Genomic DNA, 17,755 nt, shown 5'->3' with positions numbered 1-17,755 from the left:
AGATCCCCGCCATTCATTGAGAGAACAAACAGTCTATACGTAAGATAGCGACGAGGATGCAAAAACGATATCAGAACTATAGACTGGCCCTTCAGCCTCCTTTACAGAATGCTTGACTTGGACTTTTGCAAGAATGTGATTGGTTTGAGAAACCCCTAAGCAATGGCTAGCTCAATGCCTTTCAAGTGGCCTGCAACACTCGCGGTGGGTGGATATGATCAAATCGATTTTCTAAAACGGGCACCCCCTATTCTCCATGCCTCAGTGCCTGATTACTTTAAGCATCCATGACGCCCTCTAAATAGCAAGACGATCGAGTCCCAACCATGCCGGCCCGGCTAAAGCAATTCGAATTTACCCCGAGTTTACTGAATCCCAAAAAAGGCATCGTCAAACTTGCCGTGCTCCATCTCCGTCATGTCTCCAAAAAACATGTCATCAAAGCTATTACCATCGGCCCCGTCGCCACCCATGTTCATGTCGAGGTCCATGTTCTCCATACTTGTGTTTCCATCGAGGTTGAATAGATCGTCGAGGTTCGTGGACTCCTGCTTCTCCATCTTGGCTTCCACCGGCTTTTCTTGGTTGGCTGCTGGCGCTGTTGCTCCCGCCGAAGCTGGCGGAGCGGCCCCAGTCTCTTGTTTTGTAGCGTTGTCTGGAGGAAGGAGATTATCGAGTGACAAGAGGTCGCCGCCCATGTCTCCGGAGCCGAATGACATGTCCATGGCCGCATCCTGTACCTGGGCTTGGTCTGGTGCTTCGCTGCTGGGCGGTGCCAAACTGAAGGTCATATCCGTGAAATGGAACTCTGGATTGTTGCCCTCAGGACCGCCTCCAGAGTCGCCACCAAGTCCAAATAAGTCATCCATGGGCGCCTCTGGGGCACCTGAAGGCTGAGGTTGTGAATTTGGCGGCTCCGTCTTTAACTCCTGTTTGATCTCGCCCATGGGGGCCATCATAGCCGGCGGTGCAGCGGGTGGTGCAGGTGTCATCTCCTGCTTCACTTGGGGGCTATTTTCGGGCGCTGGCTGGAAGCTGACGCCCATGTCAGGGAACGGGGCCATCGATGGTGCCGTGCTCGGTTCTGCGGGAACCCTATGCGGACCCGTAGCCTCCGTGATCTTGGGTTCATTCTCAGGAGGCGTTGGCTCCCGAGATGACGAGTCGAGGTCGATGGCCATGGGTGATTTGGTTTGCGCCTCGACTGGCGCAGGCTGTTCCACTGGTTGTCTTGCCTGCTGAAAACGATCCAAATCTCTTTGTAGGGCAGCCTTGGCTCGTATCTGCCGTCGGTGTTACTACTAGACGTAAGAAAGGGACCTCACTTGAGTGACTTACTATCTCGCTCTCCAAATCATCCAGTTTCCAGTGGAAGCTCTCGATGATCTCTGGCATCTTCGTTTGCAGAGAGGCCTGGGCCTGGAATTGATGCCTGCCATCTTTGCTAAGAGACTTCAGTGCCTTGCCTGTTTGGATCAGCTACAGATATGATCAGCCTTTACATTCCCATATTTACAATTACCAAAATTTTACATACCACATCGTTTATAAGTCCATGCAGTGCTTCCGCAGAGTCAGAAGTCGTGGCCTTCGAGTTTGCCATTGCAGCGACGTGACGCCGCTGGCGCTATGTACAATGGCCAACTTTTCCACGAGGGGCTCGCGCTTTCAGTCGCGTAAAATCGGTATGCCAAGGTAAACTGGCGCGACACGGTGATGAGTAGCAGTTGGCCGTTCAAGGGGATGTGTTAAACTTGGTATTATGAGGTCGAAGAGACTGAGAGAGGCTAGGGGTTCCCGTATCCGTAGCTTATGTAAACTCTTCGGCAGTGGAGAGAGAGTAAGAATGAATAGAACCGTCAATACTCCCTTATTGAACGATTTAGTGGGATGATTGAAGCTGATTTGGTGAATGTAAGATCGTTGGATCGTTGCGCAAGTTGCAGTCGATTCTTTGACAACCAACAAAACACCAATGTTTGACATCTGAATCAGCCCCAGCCTTCCTTCCCAATGGCCTGGTACGTACCTACGGTGAGTGTAGAACCTCTGTCGTCGACTGAAAGGCGAGACTGGAGCCCGGGCGCATAGTTTTGACGAATCAGACACATTATGGGGCTCAGCCAATGATTAGCCGAAGCGCAGATGCGGGCTGCTGTGGCCATGCAGTTGCGCCACGCCCACAGCAATCACAGCTCCTAGCGCCAACGACCTGAGGAAGGAACATTGAATGCACTGTGAGCCCCGGAAGTAACCCCGCACCTGCCATACGGCACGGGGTGAGCGCAAGACAAGCAGGCGGTAGGACATTTTCCCCTCTGTCTCTGGCTCTGGTCCCACCTTTTCTTCCATGCATCAGATCACGACCAACGTGGAATCTTGGGACAAAGTCGACTGAGAGGGTGTTCTTCAGCTGAAACCCGATTGCGTCGGACGGAAGACTTGTCGAGGGCCATGAGCTCTTGCGAGGAGCCCTAATTGACGAGAGTCTGGTCTGCATACGTATGCGTACCTTTTCATATTTGAACAGGCACAAGCTACCTTAGTCTGTCAACACTCATCTTGCAGATATTGGGTCCCCAGACGGTGGCTTGGATTCCCTTCTACGCTCAAAAGCAACCAGGCCACATGCGGAAGAGGTTCCTCGATCTCTCGGAGGACGTTGTTGCGGATACGGAAGACAAGGGCCAAGCCCACCGTCGGAGGTATGGGTAACCCTATTGCTGCCGCCGGTGAGCTAACCCAGGACATCGTTCGTCCCATCGTGCCGGGAGCCCTCCTCCCGGGAAATTGGTTGCGTCCTGCAACAACAAGTTTCGTAACCCACATGCCCGGTCATTGATGCTCGGAACTCTAGCGTCTTGGGGGTCTTTATGCATGCTGAAGCTTGCAGTGACTTTACATAATGTAGGTCAGAGAATGTCTAGCTGTGAGATATCCCGAGCCACCTAACAATCAGTGACGATGAGCCTGATGACATGGAGTTGGTTGTCGATAAGTCGGTCTTCGAAAGCGGGATGGATCCTTACTCTAGTTCACATACCGAGGTGAGCCCCCGGCCGTCTGTTCTTGATTATTCAATTGCAACAGGTTGAGCATTAATGTTGTGGTCTGCCAACGCTAAATGCTTATATTTCATGGTTGAGGCTGTTAGTGCCGCCCCCAATCGCAACTTGGCGTGAGGCATGAGGTGAAATCCTGGGAGGCTCAGTAGTCAATTGAAGAAAAAAGTGCTAGTATGGCTGGTAATTTAGTCACAATGCATACGGTAGGTGAGCCTGAAAGTCGCTTAAACAGGGAGTGAGCCGAGGCATGGCTGGGAAATCCTTTCCTTCAGACACATCAATGGCACGGTGATCAGTCATGATTTCTGCATTGAGACTCAAGGCTTGGAACCCTTCCTATAGCGACGCGTTTGCTACCATCGTCCAACTCTGAGGCCAGGGCCCCCATTGAATCGAGTTCTGTTTGTTTGCCAACCTTGATGGGAGCTCATCTTATATGGCCTGTTGGCCGTCGCGAATCTCATTTCACTGCTACGCAGTTGTAACTGCGTTAATCCACGTTCAACCGAGAGTGTGATCAATGCAGCCTATATGTACATCTTTCTATGACTGACTTTCCGGTTCAATGAGTGATCCATTGATTCACGAAATGCCAAAACCAAGTGCCCGGCCTGTCTAGGTCTGACAGGGCCTGTCCCGTCTCCCGCGACTCCCGTCTGGCGCAGAAAGTTGAATTGGCCATCCAACGTCTGTGATGGTGCAATGCTCAAACTTCCACGTTGTCAGCGGCCGTCCCAGGCTTCGCTCCTTGCCCAAGCAAGTTTAGCGCAAGTCGCTTAAGCATCTACCTGTTGTAGCAACACCCCCTTTTTTTTTCTTTTTTTTTTTTTTTTTTTTCTTGCTGCCATCCCATCTCTCCCGATTCCCCTCACGCTGCAAGCCCTGACCAAGCGGAAGGCTCACCTGTTGGTTTAAGGTAAAGAAGGTTGAGCGAGTACCGAATGTGAATCGGGTCCAGCTAAGCTGAGACTCGTAGATACTCGACACCAGATGACAGCAGATAGTTGACTTGGACGGTACGATAGGTTGCGGGAAATGTGGACGTGCTCGAATTAAAAGAATAAAAAAGAAGAAGGGTATCCGTAGAACAGGTAGCCCGCCCCCCTCGCGCCGGGGACCAGCTACAGCCACCCGTATCTTAGTAGCACCACCCTTGGCCGACTGGGGATAGTGCGCAGCTGTACCCAGTGGAAAGGCACGGCTGGGACAAGCAACAGCCTGGCACAGGGTTCGACGGAGACCTTCAACAGGCCAATCCCAGGGGCTGGGACCAGCGGTGGGCGCCGAATGGGCTGCCCTTGTTGCTTTGCTGGCGAGGTGAGCCTGGTGAGGCAACAGGGAAAGACGCATGTACATTTCTGTAGAAGCTTTGCAGCAACGCGCAGCAATTCGCATCCCAAGTTGTACATGGACAATGCAAAAAAGAAACAAGGCAAGTGGAGATGCCTTGGATGTGGATTGCCCTCCTACCTTGATACCCTGTGTAGATTGGATACTAAGGCGAGTGCGAAACTGCGACCCAGTACCGGTACGCGGTAGAGGTAAATGCGGGCAAAGCTCCAACTGAACCTGTTCTGCACCGGCCTCTGTCTGCCTTTGCTGGGCTGCACTGGGCAGGACGAGACCACATCTCACTGGACGACAACCTGCACCTCCCCTACCTACCTTACTACCTTACCTTACTTAGCACTATGTACGGTGCCAGGGTGCCGCAGGCTGTGCGAATTTCATTTCATGATCAAATGTCCCCCCTCATCCGCCCTCCTTCTTCTCCCTCCTTCCATCTGCTCCCCTCTCCCCTCCCCATCGCAGATTCTCCTCTCCACGTCTTCAGGAAACGTTTCTCTCTCTCCTCTCTCCTGTCGTCTCCTCTCTCTCTCTCCTCTCGGACCGGGTTTTGTTGTGATTCCTTTCAGGGGGTTCCAGTCCTCTTTTCACGCCTGTTTCCTTGGTGCTCGCCTCCGCTTATCATTTCGAGTCTCCTGTCATCTCATCTACAGCACTGCACAGTACACTACTTTGGAGCTTCTCTCGGCATCTCTCTTATCATTCGCCCTTCCCCTTGTCTCTCTATCCGCTCAAGCGTCTCTCTTGTCACGTTGGGTCGACGTCCTTTTTGCCTGCCAGTACCGTCCCCACGTCCACAATTTTTCCTGTCGACTTTCGGTTCGTTGTCTTCCTCTTCCAAGGCCAGGTCACATCGTTTCCTTCTCGACTTCGACCACCTCTACCGATAGATCGCAAAGAACAGATCCAGGAAAAAAAAGACTCGACATCGTCCTAGCCGCCCTCGGCTAAGACATCCTAATTGTGTCCGCCACTTTTTTCCCTCTTTCATACTTATTCTCTCTCTCGCGCGCGCGCGCACTCTCCCCGCCTCCCGCTTCCCGCTCTTTTAGCCTCGTTGCTCGCTTGCTTGCTTGCTGTGAGCTTCCAGGATCACGTCAGTCTCGGGACAAGTTTTCAGTACCACCTCCTCCCACACTCCAACTTACGCCACAACCAACAATTTCCAAGCAGTCGGTTGCTTCTCGAATCTTGCTACCGTTCCAGGACACACTCAGTCGAACGCCGCATCTTGCAAGCAAAGTCTAGAGCTATATCGGTCTAGCTATCTGCCATACTGTCTCTCATATCGTCGTTAGTTGTCGACGAATTCTCAAACTTCGAAATCTACTCGTCACACAATCGACTTCTAGTACCAATAACCGACGCAATGGCGGACAACGGACCTGCTTCGAACGCGGCGCAGCTGCCCCCTCCTCCCCAGCCGAATACTGGAGCTCCAGGCTACGAGAACGGCCAGAACGGCCAGTCGAACCCGGCGCACATGCCCCCGCCTCCCCTCCATATCCCGCAGAACAACAACCCGATTCCGACTGCCATTACCTCGCCCATGTCTGGTGTCGATAAGGTTATGTCACCCGGTAGCGCTGGGGGTTTCGGCCGCCGTGCTGCCCCCGAGCCTAACAAGCGGGCGCTGTACGTGGGAGGCTTGGATCAACGTGTTACCGAGGATGTCTTGCGTCAGATCTTCGAGACTACTGGTCACGTTCAGAATGTCAAGATCATCCCCGACAAGAATGTGCGTATAATGTTGCCATATAAAACCTTCCATGAGGATGCTATTGGTGTCTACATGTCCATGTGATCCACGATATAGCTGACCGTGTATCGACAGGCTAAGGGCTACAACTATGGATTCGTTGAGTACGATGATCCCGGTGCGGCTGAGCGCGCTATGCAGACCTTGAACGGAAGACGTGTGCACCAATCCGTATGAGAACCTTTATCTGATGTTGTGAATCGAAGTTGACAATATGTTAGGAAATCCGCGTCAACTGGGCTTACCAGTCCAACACCTCAAGCAAGGAGGACACCTCCAACCACTTCCACATCTTCGTTGGCGACCTTAGCAACGAAGTCAACGACGAGGTTCTGACCCAGGCTTTCTCTGCCTTTGGCTCCGTGTCCGAAGCTCGCGTCATGTGGGACATGAAGACTGGCCGGTCGCGTGGATACGGCTTTGTCGCTTTCAGAGACCGCCCGGACGCCGAGAAGGCACTCAGCTCCATGGATGGAGAGTGGCTCGGCTCGCGCGCCATCCGCTGCAACTGGGCAAACCAAAAGGGTCAGCCGTCTATTGCGCAGCAGCAGGCGATGCAGGCTATGGGCCTGACGCCCACGACGCCTTTTGGCCACCACCAGTTCCCAGCTCATGGCGTTGCCAGCTATGAAGTTGTCCTTGCCCAGACGCCGTCTTGGCAAACGACGTGCTACGTTGGCAACTTGACACCCTACACCACGCCAAACGATGTGGTTCCCCTCTTTCAGAACTTTGGCTTTGTGGTTGAATCTCGATTCCAGGCGGACCGAGGATTTGCATTCATCAAGATGGACAGCCACGAGAGCGCAGCCATGGCCATCTGCCAGATGAACGGCTATAATGTTAATGGACGCCCCTTGAAGTGCAGCGTGAGTTTACCCCAAAGCCAATTGCTGGAGAATACGCACTGACTTTTCCTGTGCGAAGTGGGGCAAGGACAAGACCCCGAACCCTCAGGGCGGCGCCGCCGCCGGCTTCGACCCCTCGCAGCAGGCGTACAGCCCGCAAAGCGCCGCTTCCGGACCCGGAGGTTACCCCGGCACCCCGACTGCCTACTTCCCTCAATACGGCGGTAAGTGTTCAGCCACAGATGAGAGATGCGGATAAAGCCCAAGCTTACATGGTATCCATTAGGTCAATACCAAGGTCAGCACGGCAACTACGGTGGCCCAGCCGCTCAGTCCCCGGCCGGTTATGGAGCGCAGCCCATGGGATACGGCGGACCGCAGAGTGCCGGAGGCTATGGTCGAGGGCAACAGCCACCCAACCAACAGTGGCCCCAGGGACCCCAGGGACAGAACTTCAACAACGGATTCGCCGGGTACCAGGGCTAACTGCAGTTCACGACGTAGTCCCAGCTGGTAAGCTGAAGTGCGCAGCGTTGTATTCTGCTCGAACAGAGCGCATCGAATACGGTCGCACCCACGATGTTGCAAGGTCCTAGGGGTTGCTTTTGTGGAGTCTTTCTTTCCCAATGTTGTTTTTTTGATGGCAAAATGGCATGACCAACGCATCTCCCATGTTTTCCAAAAATCATTTCTTGCCAAAGCGTCTCTCTCTATCTCAATCTCTCCTACCATCTGCGATGAGGGCATATGTTGGTTTCTCTTGTGTGAGCACTGGGGATGCGAAGGGGACATCATGTGCATTTTTCGGGACGTTTCTCAGTCTTCTTCATATCTTCTACGGCCTAGTGATTCCCACAAGTCACGAACTTTTCCTTGTGCAGTCATTTATCTCTCTCTCTCTCTCTCAAAACCTGTCGGAGGGCAGAGAGCAGACTTTTGATATGCTGTTTCGTTGCCAAAAAAAAAAAGTTTGCTGCTTTGTTCTATCATGGATACCTCTTCAGCATGACGAATCTGTTGGATGATGAGTTTATGACTTTTTATTTATCTATTTTTCTCTACATTATGTTGGGCACAAGTTTTCTCCTAGCGCGTGGTGGTCTCCCGGATACTTGAGTCACCATTAGATACCTACGACCAGACACCAGATTTTGACGAACCTACGGAAGAGAAGAAGGAAGGGGTGCGTGTGTGGCTTGGGTGACCGAGGATCGAGCAGGTGGAGACGACATGTGGTTGGCTGATGGAGTGGGCTTTATGCATGTGCGTGGGAGGTGCAGGTAGTTCTTTTTGGGAAAGCCTTTGAAATGACGGAGAGCGGAAACACATTACAGACGAGAAGACTGCAAGACCAGACAGACGAGGCATCTGTTGAATGAAGCTGACGTTGACAAGTATCCGTCCATATTTGCAGCTCTTGACATTATCTCCATGATGAACGTATCTATCCGAAGGACCAGCGTTTTGTGGTACCTACGCTTGTATCTACCCCGTCATCTTCGACTCTGCAGGTTGGCTGACGGGAGGGTTCTGAAAGTACGTATCGTTGCCAACGCCTGAATGCATTGTCATTGGACGCCTCTGAGTGCCATCCTTTCCCCCGTCTTATTCAGCAAGAAGTTGTGCTTTTTGGGACATGTGAGATACAGTTGATCATCACACAACGGCGTGAGATTTCTCTTGCGTGACGAAGATGACGAAATGGGAATGTCGTCGTCGCCAAGGATCCTGTCACTGAGTGCCCGAGCTATCACCTAGTACCGTCTCTGGCCAATATTCTTGAGCCGCGGAAATCTGAGGGGGCCAGTAGCATTTACCAAGCATGCGCTTCATCGGGTGTTCATTATGTATTGGATGTATCTGGGGGATATCTCTCTCCCTTTCTCTCTCAAAAAGATGGAAGTCGAATTTCATCATTCACAAGGCGGTCATCGAACCGGATGACAACTGCGGTTTACCTTTGTACTGGCTCTCACTTCGAAGCGTTTGAACCCCCCTTTGCAGCGTTGCGTGAGGCTATCGCCTGAAAACTGCTCCCGACAGAGAGGATGTTCGTCGGAAAGAGGCAGGGCGGTCCCTCGCCCCCCGATGCCCGGCCATGACATGCCGCAGCGACGAAACGGGTTAAATGAAGCTCGCACATGTAGCCCAAAACCCAAAAGACACTTGCCTTCATCCAAGATCATGAGTGGACCCGGTGATGAGGTCATCAGGATTGTACCGTGTTGTCGAGGCTCGGCCTACAGCTTTGCCTTCTCGATTCTTTCCTGCTCCGCCCACGCTTTGTTGATGCGAACATTCTGCCAGAATCGCCAGGCCCCGAGGGCTGCCGCTGCCGGTGGACACGCCAGGAGCAACCAGCTCCACCATACTGGGCTAGATGCCTGAACGTGGCGGATAGCCTCGCCGATGTCTCTCTTCAAGTCTTCCTTGGAGCCATCATTCCATAGTACGACGCCCTTGCCCCCACCTCTGGCCTCGCATCTCCGTGCCTTGAGCCTAACATCAGTCTGGCTGAGCACGCGGTTCTCGGCGTCTTCGCGGCTGAGATGAGGATCGCGGGCCATGAGACGCTGCATCTGTACCTCGGGGTCCTTGACGGCAACGACAAAAACGGTGCCGCAGAGGCGGTCGAGGCTGCTTTCGAATAACAGGGGAACGTCAAGGAGAACAGCCCAGTGGCCGGTGACATAGGCACGGAGGATGGCCTTGTACATCTCAGAGCGAACGGCAGGGTGAACGATGCCGTTGAGTACGGCACGGTCCTTTTTGAGCTCTTCCGTGTCGCCGAAGACGCGCTTGCCGAGGGCGGGTCGATTGAGTGGTCGTCCTTTGCCGTCGGGCCCGGCCTCGGGCATGGCCTCTGAGACCGGGACGAGGAGGTCCGGGGTTGTGGGGAGGAAGTGCTTCACGATGGCGGCATATCCCTTTGATCCGGGCTCGACGACTTTCCTCGCGAGAACATCGGCGTCGATGAGGGGAATGGAGTACGGTGGGTTAGAGAGGATGGAGGAAACGGTTGACTTGCCCGTCGCAATGGAGCCTGTAAGACCGATAAAGAGCATTGTGAGAGAATCCCCGTTTCAGGGCGTGATTTTTGGTTCGGCCTATCCTTCCGAAATTTGAATCCGAGTCCGGCAGCAAATACGGCGGATTCGATATCGGCGTCGCGGTATTGAGATGAAATGCGGGAGCTGGGATGTGGAAGAGGGATGAAGTTCAGGTCGTTAATGGTGATGGTGATAGTGGGGGTGGACTGATGATGGATCCGAGGTTATTTCGAGTCGAGGAGGGAGGAAAGCACAGGGCAGGTACATGAGCTTGGGGTAGGACTACCCATGCGTCAGCCAATTGACATTCACGTTGCAGTTTTGCTGCCAAGCATGACTGAGAGCGATGGAAGAAACTCGGTACCTTGGCAACGCAATGAACTTTTGGCGACTTTGGTCACCAAATAATCTTGGCTTGCGCAGAAACCATTGAATTCTTTCTTGACTAGAGGAGGAAAACGCAAGCCTTCGTTCAGGTCGGTATACCGGCCAGTGCGGTTGAGGTGGCCTCGGAAGCTGCTGCCGCTGCCGTCATCATCGAAGCTACGCGGTTGGGTAAAGTAGCCTGAAGGGAAGGGAGGTGTTTTAGCGCAGTAGCGTCAAGTGGTGGAGCTGTGGATCAATCCACCGCTGGCGGCTAGGTAATTCCGTCGATACCTTTTTGGGGATGAGAATATGATGTTCTTGCTCTTCAAATTACCGCATGAACGAGTGCCATGTTGCTCCGAATAGCTGGTAATAAAAAAACCCTCGTCTCTGGGCATGGATTGAGCAGAGCGGAAGCTCAAGGTGTACCTTCTATGCTGACAACATGGAAGGTGCTTGAAAATTGAGGGCAGAAAAGATGACCATGGATTCGGCGTGGGATGGGCTGAACTCGCATTCTGTGGAGTTCCGCAGCAGCGCCTGCCTTTTTTTGGTGGTCCTCTGCCTGCACACTGCGTAACATGTCCGGGAAGGAAGTTGGCACGTTGGCTGCTGGCACCTGCAGGAGAAAATTGGTGAACAAATGGAAGACTGACAATGTGTACAGAGTACGTACCTTGACATTGTACTTGGCTGGCTCCGAATATGTCACGAGCAAAGGGGAACCAAAACAAGAGAAAAACCAGCACGACCGAAAGATATGTTATCTTCCATTTGTAGTGTACCTAGCAGACGGTAATATGCCGTCGATTGGTGATATGGACCTGCATTGCTTTTTGGAACACGCAACAGCGATCCATCCTCCATCCACCGTCTGAGAGGGTCCCTTTTGTTTGATGAACAGGCGGGACGGATTGAAATGGTTTCTAGCTTTATTACTAGCATTGCTCAGTCCGGACCCAGAGCTGGCCTGGACGTCTCAGTTTTCCCACTCGCAACTCGCAAGCCCTCGTGAAAAAGGCTGTCGTCTATGGCTGAGAACGGATACTCGGAACGTCTGGCACGCTGGGCTGGGTTTAGCCAAGCCCACCACTTTATGCTCGGCGCACTTTTTTTCGCCTCTCACGAGTCACCATACATCATAGTTGGTTATTGACTATGATTAAGATGGTTGTTGTCATTCTTGGGAAAACTCTGCGGACACTTGGCAGCTTTGACAGGAATCCCAATCAAATGGTCCTTCTGTTGTGCCTACGTTACTATGTAGCTTAAACGAGGTGCTCAAGGCTCACATCATCAGCTCTGTTGGGAATCCGTGGAATCCATGAAATCCGTCACGTATTCTGGCCCCACCGTATCGTCGTTGCTGTCGTCGTCAGGTCGCAGACTTGCAGCCACTGAGTGAGCTTGGGGGCATTATTACGGATCCATACCATACTTGAGCCCACGTCGGCAAAGGCAAGGTACTTTGCTGAGTGACTCTACCTAGCTTCCAGCCTCTTTCTTTCCACATGTTCTTGTCAGCTCGACACAGGACCGTTTTCGTCTTCCTCCACCGGCCAAGACCGTTGGTCTGCTTGTGTCAGAATACTCATTTGATCGCTTGCTTGGGCTCCATTTCGCGAGTGAGGTAAAATTGGGCAACACAAAACACAGGTATTGGCAGTGATGGTGACGCAGGTAAGATAGGTGGTAATGAGGCATGTGTTGAACATGTGTCGAACAACATCTTTGTCTTTCTGCCCTCCTCTCTCCACCGCCGTACTTCGTACTTCGCCGCAGTGTGCACCGGCCAACCTTGGTGCTTTGCCTGTCAGGTCTGGAAACCCGAACCCAATGCCAACCTGACGTACTTTGGCCTGGGTACCCTGCCGGATCTCCAGCCTCTGATTGGCCATTTCTTTGGTTGCTATTGATGCTCGCCCCCAATGTCCCCTTCAACCGTCTTCACTATTTAATATCTCTCTTTTGGCCATTTGAGAAGGAGACGAGGAAATGGTTTCCACAGAACAATACTCTACCAGCGTGTAGGTGACTTGACCATGTCCTTATATTGTCTTGCTTCACTCGGTCACCAACGTCGCTTCCGTCATTGTCATACGGACATGTTTCTTCAAGCCGGCCTTTACTGACCTATCTTGCCTTGGTAATTACCTCCAGGTAATACTTCAGGCTTAGGTGGGGGCCATGTGAGACGGGGAACAGGTCTGCTCCCATCCGTTGGCATTGGCACACAACAGAGGGCACCTCTCCGTGCCTCCAAGCGTTCCTTTGCTCCTCGACCTTGGCTTTACCCTCAGTCAGGTCAGGTACCTTGATCCATGGTATATGTACGTGCGTGGTGTGTGTGTGTATGTTTTGTGTGTGCTGGGAAAAGGTAATTGCTTTTCAGATTACTCGCAAGCTATGTTGTCCTGCCTTGCACAGCTCTACCTCGTGTTTTCTACTTGTTCTTATTCCTGCCAATGTATCCTTTTCGATGGTGCTGTAATACGGGCAGATATCGCAGGGCACTCACTTCAGGGCCCTTTTTGATTCCAAGGCAAGGTTCTGTCTAGGTACCTTAGACCCATGGGCCCCCCCCCATACCTGAGGTGAGGTACTTTGCCTGCTTTAGGTACCTTACGTGCCTATCTGAGAAGTAGTTTCTTGAGGAACCTTGTCCCCCTCTCCCCCAAAGGCTCCAAAAAGCCCACCACATCGAGCCCCCCGGCCTTGCATCAAGTTGCGCCTTCTGTCACTTGCTGCGTAAAGTACCTACCTACGGAGTAAGGTAAGGTAGGTAACGCAGGCCCAGTCAGGTCTGCTCTTGTTCTGTTTCCCTGCCCGACCATCTCAGGCCTGCGTCGCAAGCGACCATCGTGGCCCGCGGAACACTCGCATCCTCTCCCACTTATACCTCTCAGCTCCACCAGGCCATCCCAAATCCCCTCCCCTCCCCTCCTCCACCCCCCGTCAGTCGCGCGCATTCTCTCCCGACCCCGTCGTCCATACTCCTTCCCCTCCGCCCCCCTCCTTCCTGCTTCACAGGTTGCGTACAATCGCCCTCTTTTCCCACTCGATTCCGTTACCTTACCGATACGCTCCGTGGAAAACAACACACGCCAGACACTCGTTGTCAACGTCCAAAGGCCCATATTTGAATTACTCCACTGCAGCCTTCCCTCGCCCGTCTTTGAATTGTCATGATGAATTCTTAGGGATAACCACCCAAAACTTCCCCTCCGAACTCTATTCGCACCAAGAGAGTTTGGGCCGTGTCAGCCCAATTCTGCCGAATCCCTCTCCTTGGCACCCTCAGTGAGCTCGACTGCATCCCTCCAGTCAATTTCCTCTGCGCGCCTTGGTCCATCGTCCTTGGTCTGCAATCTGCACTCTGCACTCTGCATTTGCCAGACAGGCTCTGAGCCAGTCCACACACACTACTTCCACTTCCACCACCTACCTATCCGTACTGGACGGCCATACCTTACCTGACCACCTCTCACGTAAGGTACCTTACCCTTCCCATCCTCGTCCTCACCCAACCGCGACATTACCGGCGCCGCATCAGACACGAGCAACGCAGCCCACACACCCGGTCGACCCTTCGACACTCACTGCCAACCTTACCTCACTCATCTCCCTTGGCTTCGCTCTGCCTGCGAGTCTGCGCTCGCTCCTGTAACTTGCCTTTCAACCTTAGTACGCCCAGTTCAGCTTGGCCCCATTCGCCCGCTTAACGCGTCCAGTCGAAACCACCGACGACATCAGCTAAAGCGCTCGGCCAGCCCTTTCCCCCTTCCAACTTTCAACCTCCTCCATCCAACCGTCCGTTTGGCAACTCATCCCGATCCCGACCGACTGCATCATTTCCTCTTTCGAGTCAACATCGCTTCTCCGCCCGCCATGGACTCCCAGTGGCAGCAGGGCTACGCCGATTCGGCCGGCTCTGCGAGGAGATACAATGGCAGCGGCGCTCAGATGCCTCGTGGGGAGTACAATGGTCAACCCGGTCCGCAAGGCCAGCCCTCTGCCGGCTACAGGCACGACCAGTATCAAAGCCCTGGCGGCACATCCTCTCACGCTGCCAGCGCCGCCGCTTCGCCCATGTCCACCCCCCAGATGCGCGACAACAACGGCGACATCCCCATGCACGACGTTCAGGACTCGTACGCCGGCATGAAATACCCCATGAGACCCCATCACCAGTCTCACCTCTCGGGCAGCCGCTCATCCACTCTCTACTCTCCCCAGGAACCCTCGGCTGCTGCCCAACGGTACTCGCCAATGGAGGCACTATCCCCCACCTCGCCTTACGCGCCAAAGTCGGCGCAAAGTCAGTTCTCGTCGCCTCCGGGCCAACGACAGTCTCCGACGAGGCAGCCCGATTACTTGCCCCATAGTCCTCACTATGGTGGCCGTCAACAAGCCCCGCAGCTTCCTCCGATCGCGCCCTATGGCTCCTCCCACGACGGCTACCCGTCCGCTGTCGTTGCCAACATTGATGGCGCCTTTGCAAACGATCCCAAGTCACCACGCCGCCCCATTCCGCAGGCCATGGTTCGAGGACCTGCACCTGAGTTCAGACAAATTAGAGCCCCGAGTGATCTTCGACCCAAGGTCAATTCTCAACCTCCATTCCGCCGTGCGAACCCCGAAGGAGGATTCATTAGCGTAAGCCCATTTTCCTGGCCGGTCATTCTAGATCATCGCAGCCTACTAACATTTTTCAGCCTCTCCAAGCGCTCACGGTGCATTTGCCTGCTACGTACAGGATATGCAACCCGAACTTCAAATACGAGTCATCGCGAAACCCCCGCCGAGTACTCACCAAGCCGAGCAAGGGTGTTAAGAATGATGGATACGACAACGAAGACAGCGACTATATTCTCTACGTGAACGATATTCTGGGCTCAGAGGAAGCCGGCCACAAGTACGTCCAGGTTTCGACGGCGTTGCTTTTTTCGCCGCCCTCGGTCGAGTACTCGAGCTGATTTGTGATTTAGGAACCGATACCTTATTCTCGACGTTCTGGGCCAGGGTACCTTCGGCCAAGTTGTCAAATGTCAAAACCTCAAGACCCAGGAGGTTGTTGCCGTCAAGGTTATCAAAAATCGCACGGCCTACTTTAACCAGAGTATGATGGAGGTCTCTGTTCTGGACTTGGTACGGCGGCTCTCTAGCTCACCATTGACAACAAGTAACTGACCTTAGTCCCTTAGCTCAACACCAAGCTCGATAAGAACGACGACCACCACCTTTTGCGACTCAAAGACACCTTCATCCATCGGCAACATTTGTGCCTGGTCTTCGAGCTCCTTAGTGTCAACCTTTACGAGTTGATTAAGCAGAACCAGTTCCGAGGTCTAAGCACGACTCTCGTCCGTGTTTTCGCTCAACAACTTCTCAATGGCTTGGCCCTCTTGAACAAGGCACGGCTGATTCATTGCGATCTGAAGCCGGAGAATATCCTTCTCAAGAACCTTGAAAGCCCCATCATCAAGATCATCGATTTTGGTTCGGCATGCGACGAACGGCAGACAGTCTACACTTACATCCAATCCAGGTTTTACAGGTCTCCTGAAGTCCTGCTGGGCTTGCCGTATTCGTCGGCCATCGACATGTGGTCACTCGGCTGTATTGTAGTGGAACTATTCCTCGGCCTCCCCCTGTTCCCTGGATCGTCCGAGTACAACCAAGTCTCGCGCATTGTTGACATGCTCGGCAACCCTCAAAATTGGATGATCGAGATGGGCAAGCAAGCCGGCGAGTTCTTTGAGAAGAGGCAGGACGAGTTTGGACGGCGAACGTACCAGTTGAAGAGCATGGAGCAGTACGCTCGGGAGCACTCGACCAAGGAGCAGCCCAGCAAAAAGTACTTCCAGGCAAACACTTTGCCAGAGATCATCAAGTCGTACCCTATGCCACGCAAGAACATGAAGCAGAGCGAGATCGACAGAGGCAAGATTTCACGTTGTTGCACCACCTCTGGGACAATTACTAACATGGCTTGTAGAAATGAATAACAGAATCGCCTTTATCGATTTCGTACGGGGTCTTCTGAACATCAACCCGCTGGAACGTTGGTCGCCGCAACAGGCCAAGCTCCACCCATTCATCACTCAGCAGAAGTTCACCGGTCCTTTTGTGCCGCCCATGAACCTGAAGTCGAGCTCTCTGAATCGGTCTCCGGCGCCAGGCACCCAGCAGCAGCAGCAAGCCGAAGCCTTAAGCAAGCAGAGGGCACAAGCCGCTCAGGCGCAGGCGAACTCTGCGGCACAGGGAGCATATGCCCAGATGGCGGCTCAATATCAACAACCCGCACACCCTCAGCAAGCGCCAATGTACAATAACCAACAAATGTACTCTCCTAGCAACAGTCACGCAGCTCAGCCGCCGCCCTACGGAGCCCAGCAGCAAGGTGCCTATGGACAAATGGTCATGCCTCAACAGCCGGCGCAGATGCCTCCTGGGCCGTATGGTAATGCTTCCCAGCAGCCTGGCCTGTATCCTCAGCAGGGCATGCGGCCCGCACGCCAACGTGCCTCAACCATGGAGCAGCAGCAAAGCGGCATTCCAGCTGCCATTCAGCGCGTGGCTAGTCACCTTGACCCAAGCCAGCCGATCCGATTGCAGCCTAGCCCTGCCTACTACCCCCCTGGTGCCGACAGCGGCATGGCAGGCATGGACAACGCGGCTAACCGGGCCGGCAGACGTGGAAGTCGTGCACAGCAAGGAGGAGGAAGAGGAAACCGAGACTTCATTCGCAACCTTGAGGAGCGAACGCTCGAAGAAGGCTTCATGGGGAGCCAGAATCCCTGGCACTGATGGCTGGGCGACCTTTGATCAAAGTGATTTGAAGTGCGCATTGAAACTTCTTCGCAGCCTTGGGTTATCAGTCTATCCCTGACAGGAGACTATGGGAGGTGAAGTGAGGACAGCCCAGAGATCGGTGCTACGGCATTCGCTTGCGCCAGGTCGACTACAGCAGTGCAACCCCTGAACGCATGGTGGCAATTGGACGATGAAGATACCCGATGGCCCCGACAAGGGAGACCTGTTGCAGGGGGCCATCTGAAGAAGACGAGGTTCAAAGCCGGGCTAGATCAGAACGACGACGAAACATACACAGATATGGGAGCTTTGATGGGATGATGCATGAGAGGAAACTGGCGGACAATACTGGGTTGGTGGGGATGGCGGCCTTGACGGTGGAGGAAAGTAAAGGAAGGGCTCGACGGCCAGCAACGACATACGAGATCACGTCCTCTTCACACACCGTTCCTAACTACTTACCTACCTACCTTTGTTCCTAAGGTTAACAGGGTTCCGGATACA

General features: G+C 53.5%; 4 protein-coding genes across 4 annotated transcripts; 2 read left to right on the top strand and 2 right to left on the bottom strand.

The window, feature by feature from the left end:
* Positions 1–49: 49 nt before the first annotated feature.
* On the bottom strand, positions 50–2,013 carry BDZ83DRAFT_598469 (uncharacterized protein). Its single transcript, XM_060506951.1, has 3 exons — positions 1,538–2,013; positions 1,339–1,479; positions 50–1,283 (listed from the first exon to the last, which is right to left on the bottom strand). The coding sequence occupies exons 1-3, from the start codon at positions 1,601–1,603 to the stop codon at positions 366–368; spliced, it is 1,125 nt and encodes a 374-aa protein (XP_060371277.1). The 5' UTR covers positions 1,604–2,013; the 3' UTR covers positions 50–365.
* A 3,768-nt stretch (positions 2,014–5,781) lies between these two features.
* Positions 5,782–7,505, top strand: BDZ83DRAFT_565254 (uncharacterized protein; the record flags this gene model as incomplete). Its single annotated transcript, XM_060503731.1, has 5 exons — positions 5,782–6,150; positions 6,247–6,342; positions 6,393–7,040; positions 7,099–7,243; positions 7,306–7,505. The coding sequence occupies 5 exons, from the start codon at positions 5,782–5,784 to the stop codon at positions 7,503–7,505; spliced, it is 1,458 nt and encodes a 485-aa protein (XP_060371276.1).
* A 1,754-nt stretch (positions 7,506–9,259) lies between these two features.
* Positions 9,260–10,084, bottom strand: BDZ83DRAFT_565097 (dephospho-CoA kinase; the record flags this gene model as incomplete). The annotated part of the gene is made up of 1 exon (XM_060503710.1): positions 9,260–10,084. One exon carries the CDS (start codon positions 10,082–10,084, stop codon positions 9,260–9,262), a length of 825 nt encoding a protein of 274 aa, XP_060371275.1.
* Positions 10,085–14,323: 4,239 nt separating this feature from the next.
* Positions 14,324–17,245, top strand: BDZ83DRAFT_565047 (kinase-like domain-containing protein; the record flags this gene model as incomplete). Its single annotated transcript, XM_060503704.1, has 5 exons — positions 14,324–15,091; positions 15,151–15,350; positions 15,424–15,583; positions 15,640–16,390; positions 16,434–17,245. The coding sequence occupies 5 exons, from the start codon at positions 14,324–14,326 to the stop codon at positions 17,243–17,245; spliced, it is 2,691 nt and encodes an 896-aa protein (XP_060371274.1).
* Between the last annotated feature and the right edge of the window lie 510 nt (positions 17,246–17,755).

The sequence above is a fragment of the Colletotrichum acutatum genome, assembly GCF_030867785.1.
Source record: "Colletotrichum acutatum strain CBS 112980 chromosome Unknown BDZ83scaffold_3, whole genome shotgun sequence".
NCBI classification, from domain to species: Eukaryota; Fungi; Ascomycota; class Sordariomycetes; order Glomerellales; family Glomerellaceae; genus Colletotrichum; species Colletotrichum acutatum.
The sequence above is the reverse complement of the archived record's forward strand: the minus strand, read 5'-3'. Positions and strand labels throughout refer to the sequence as shown.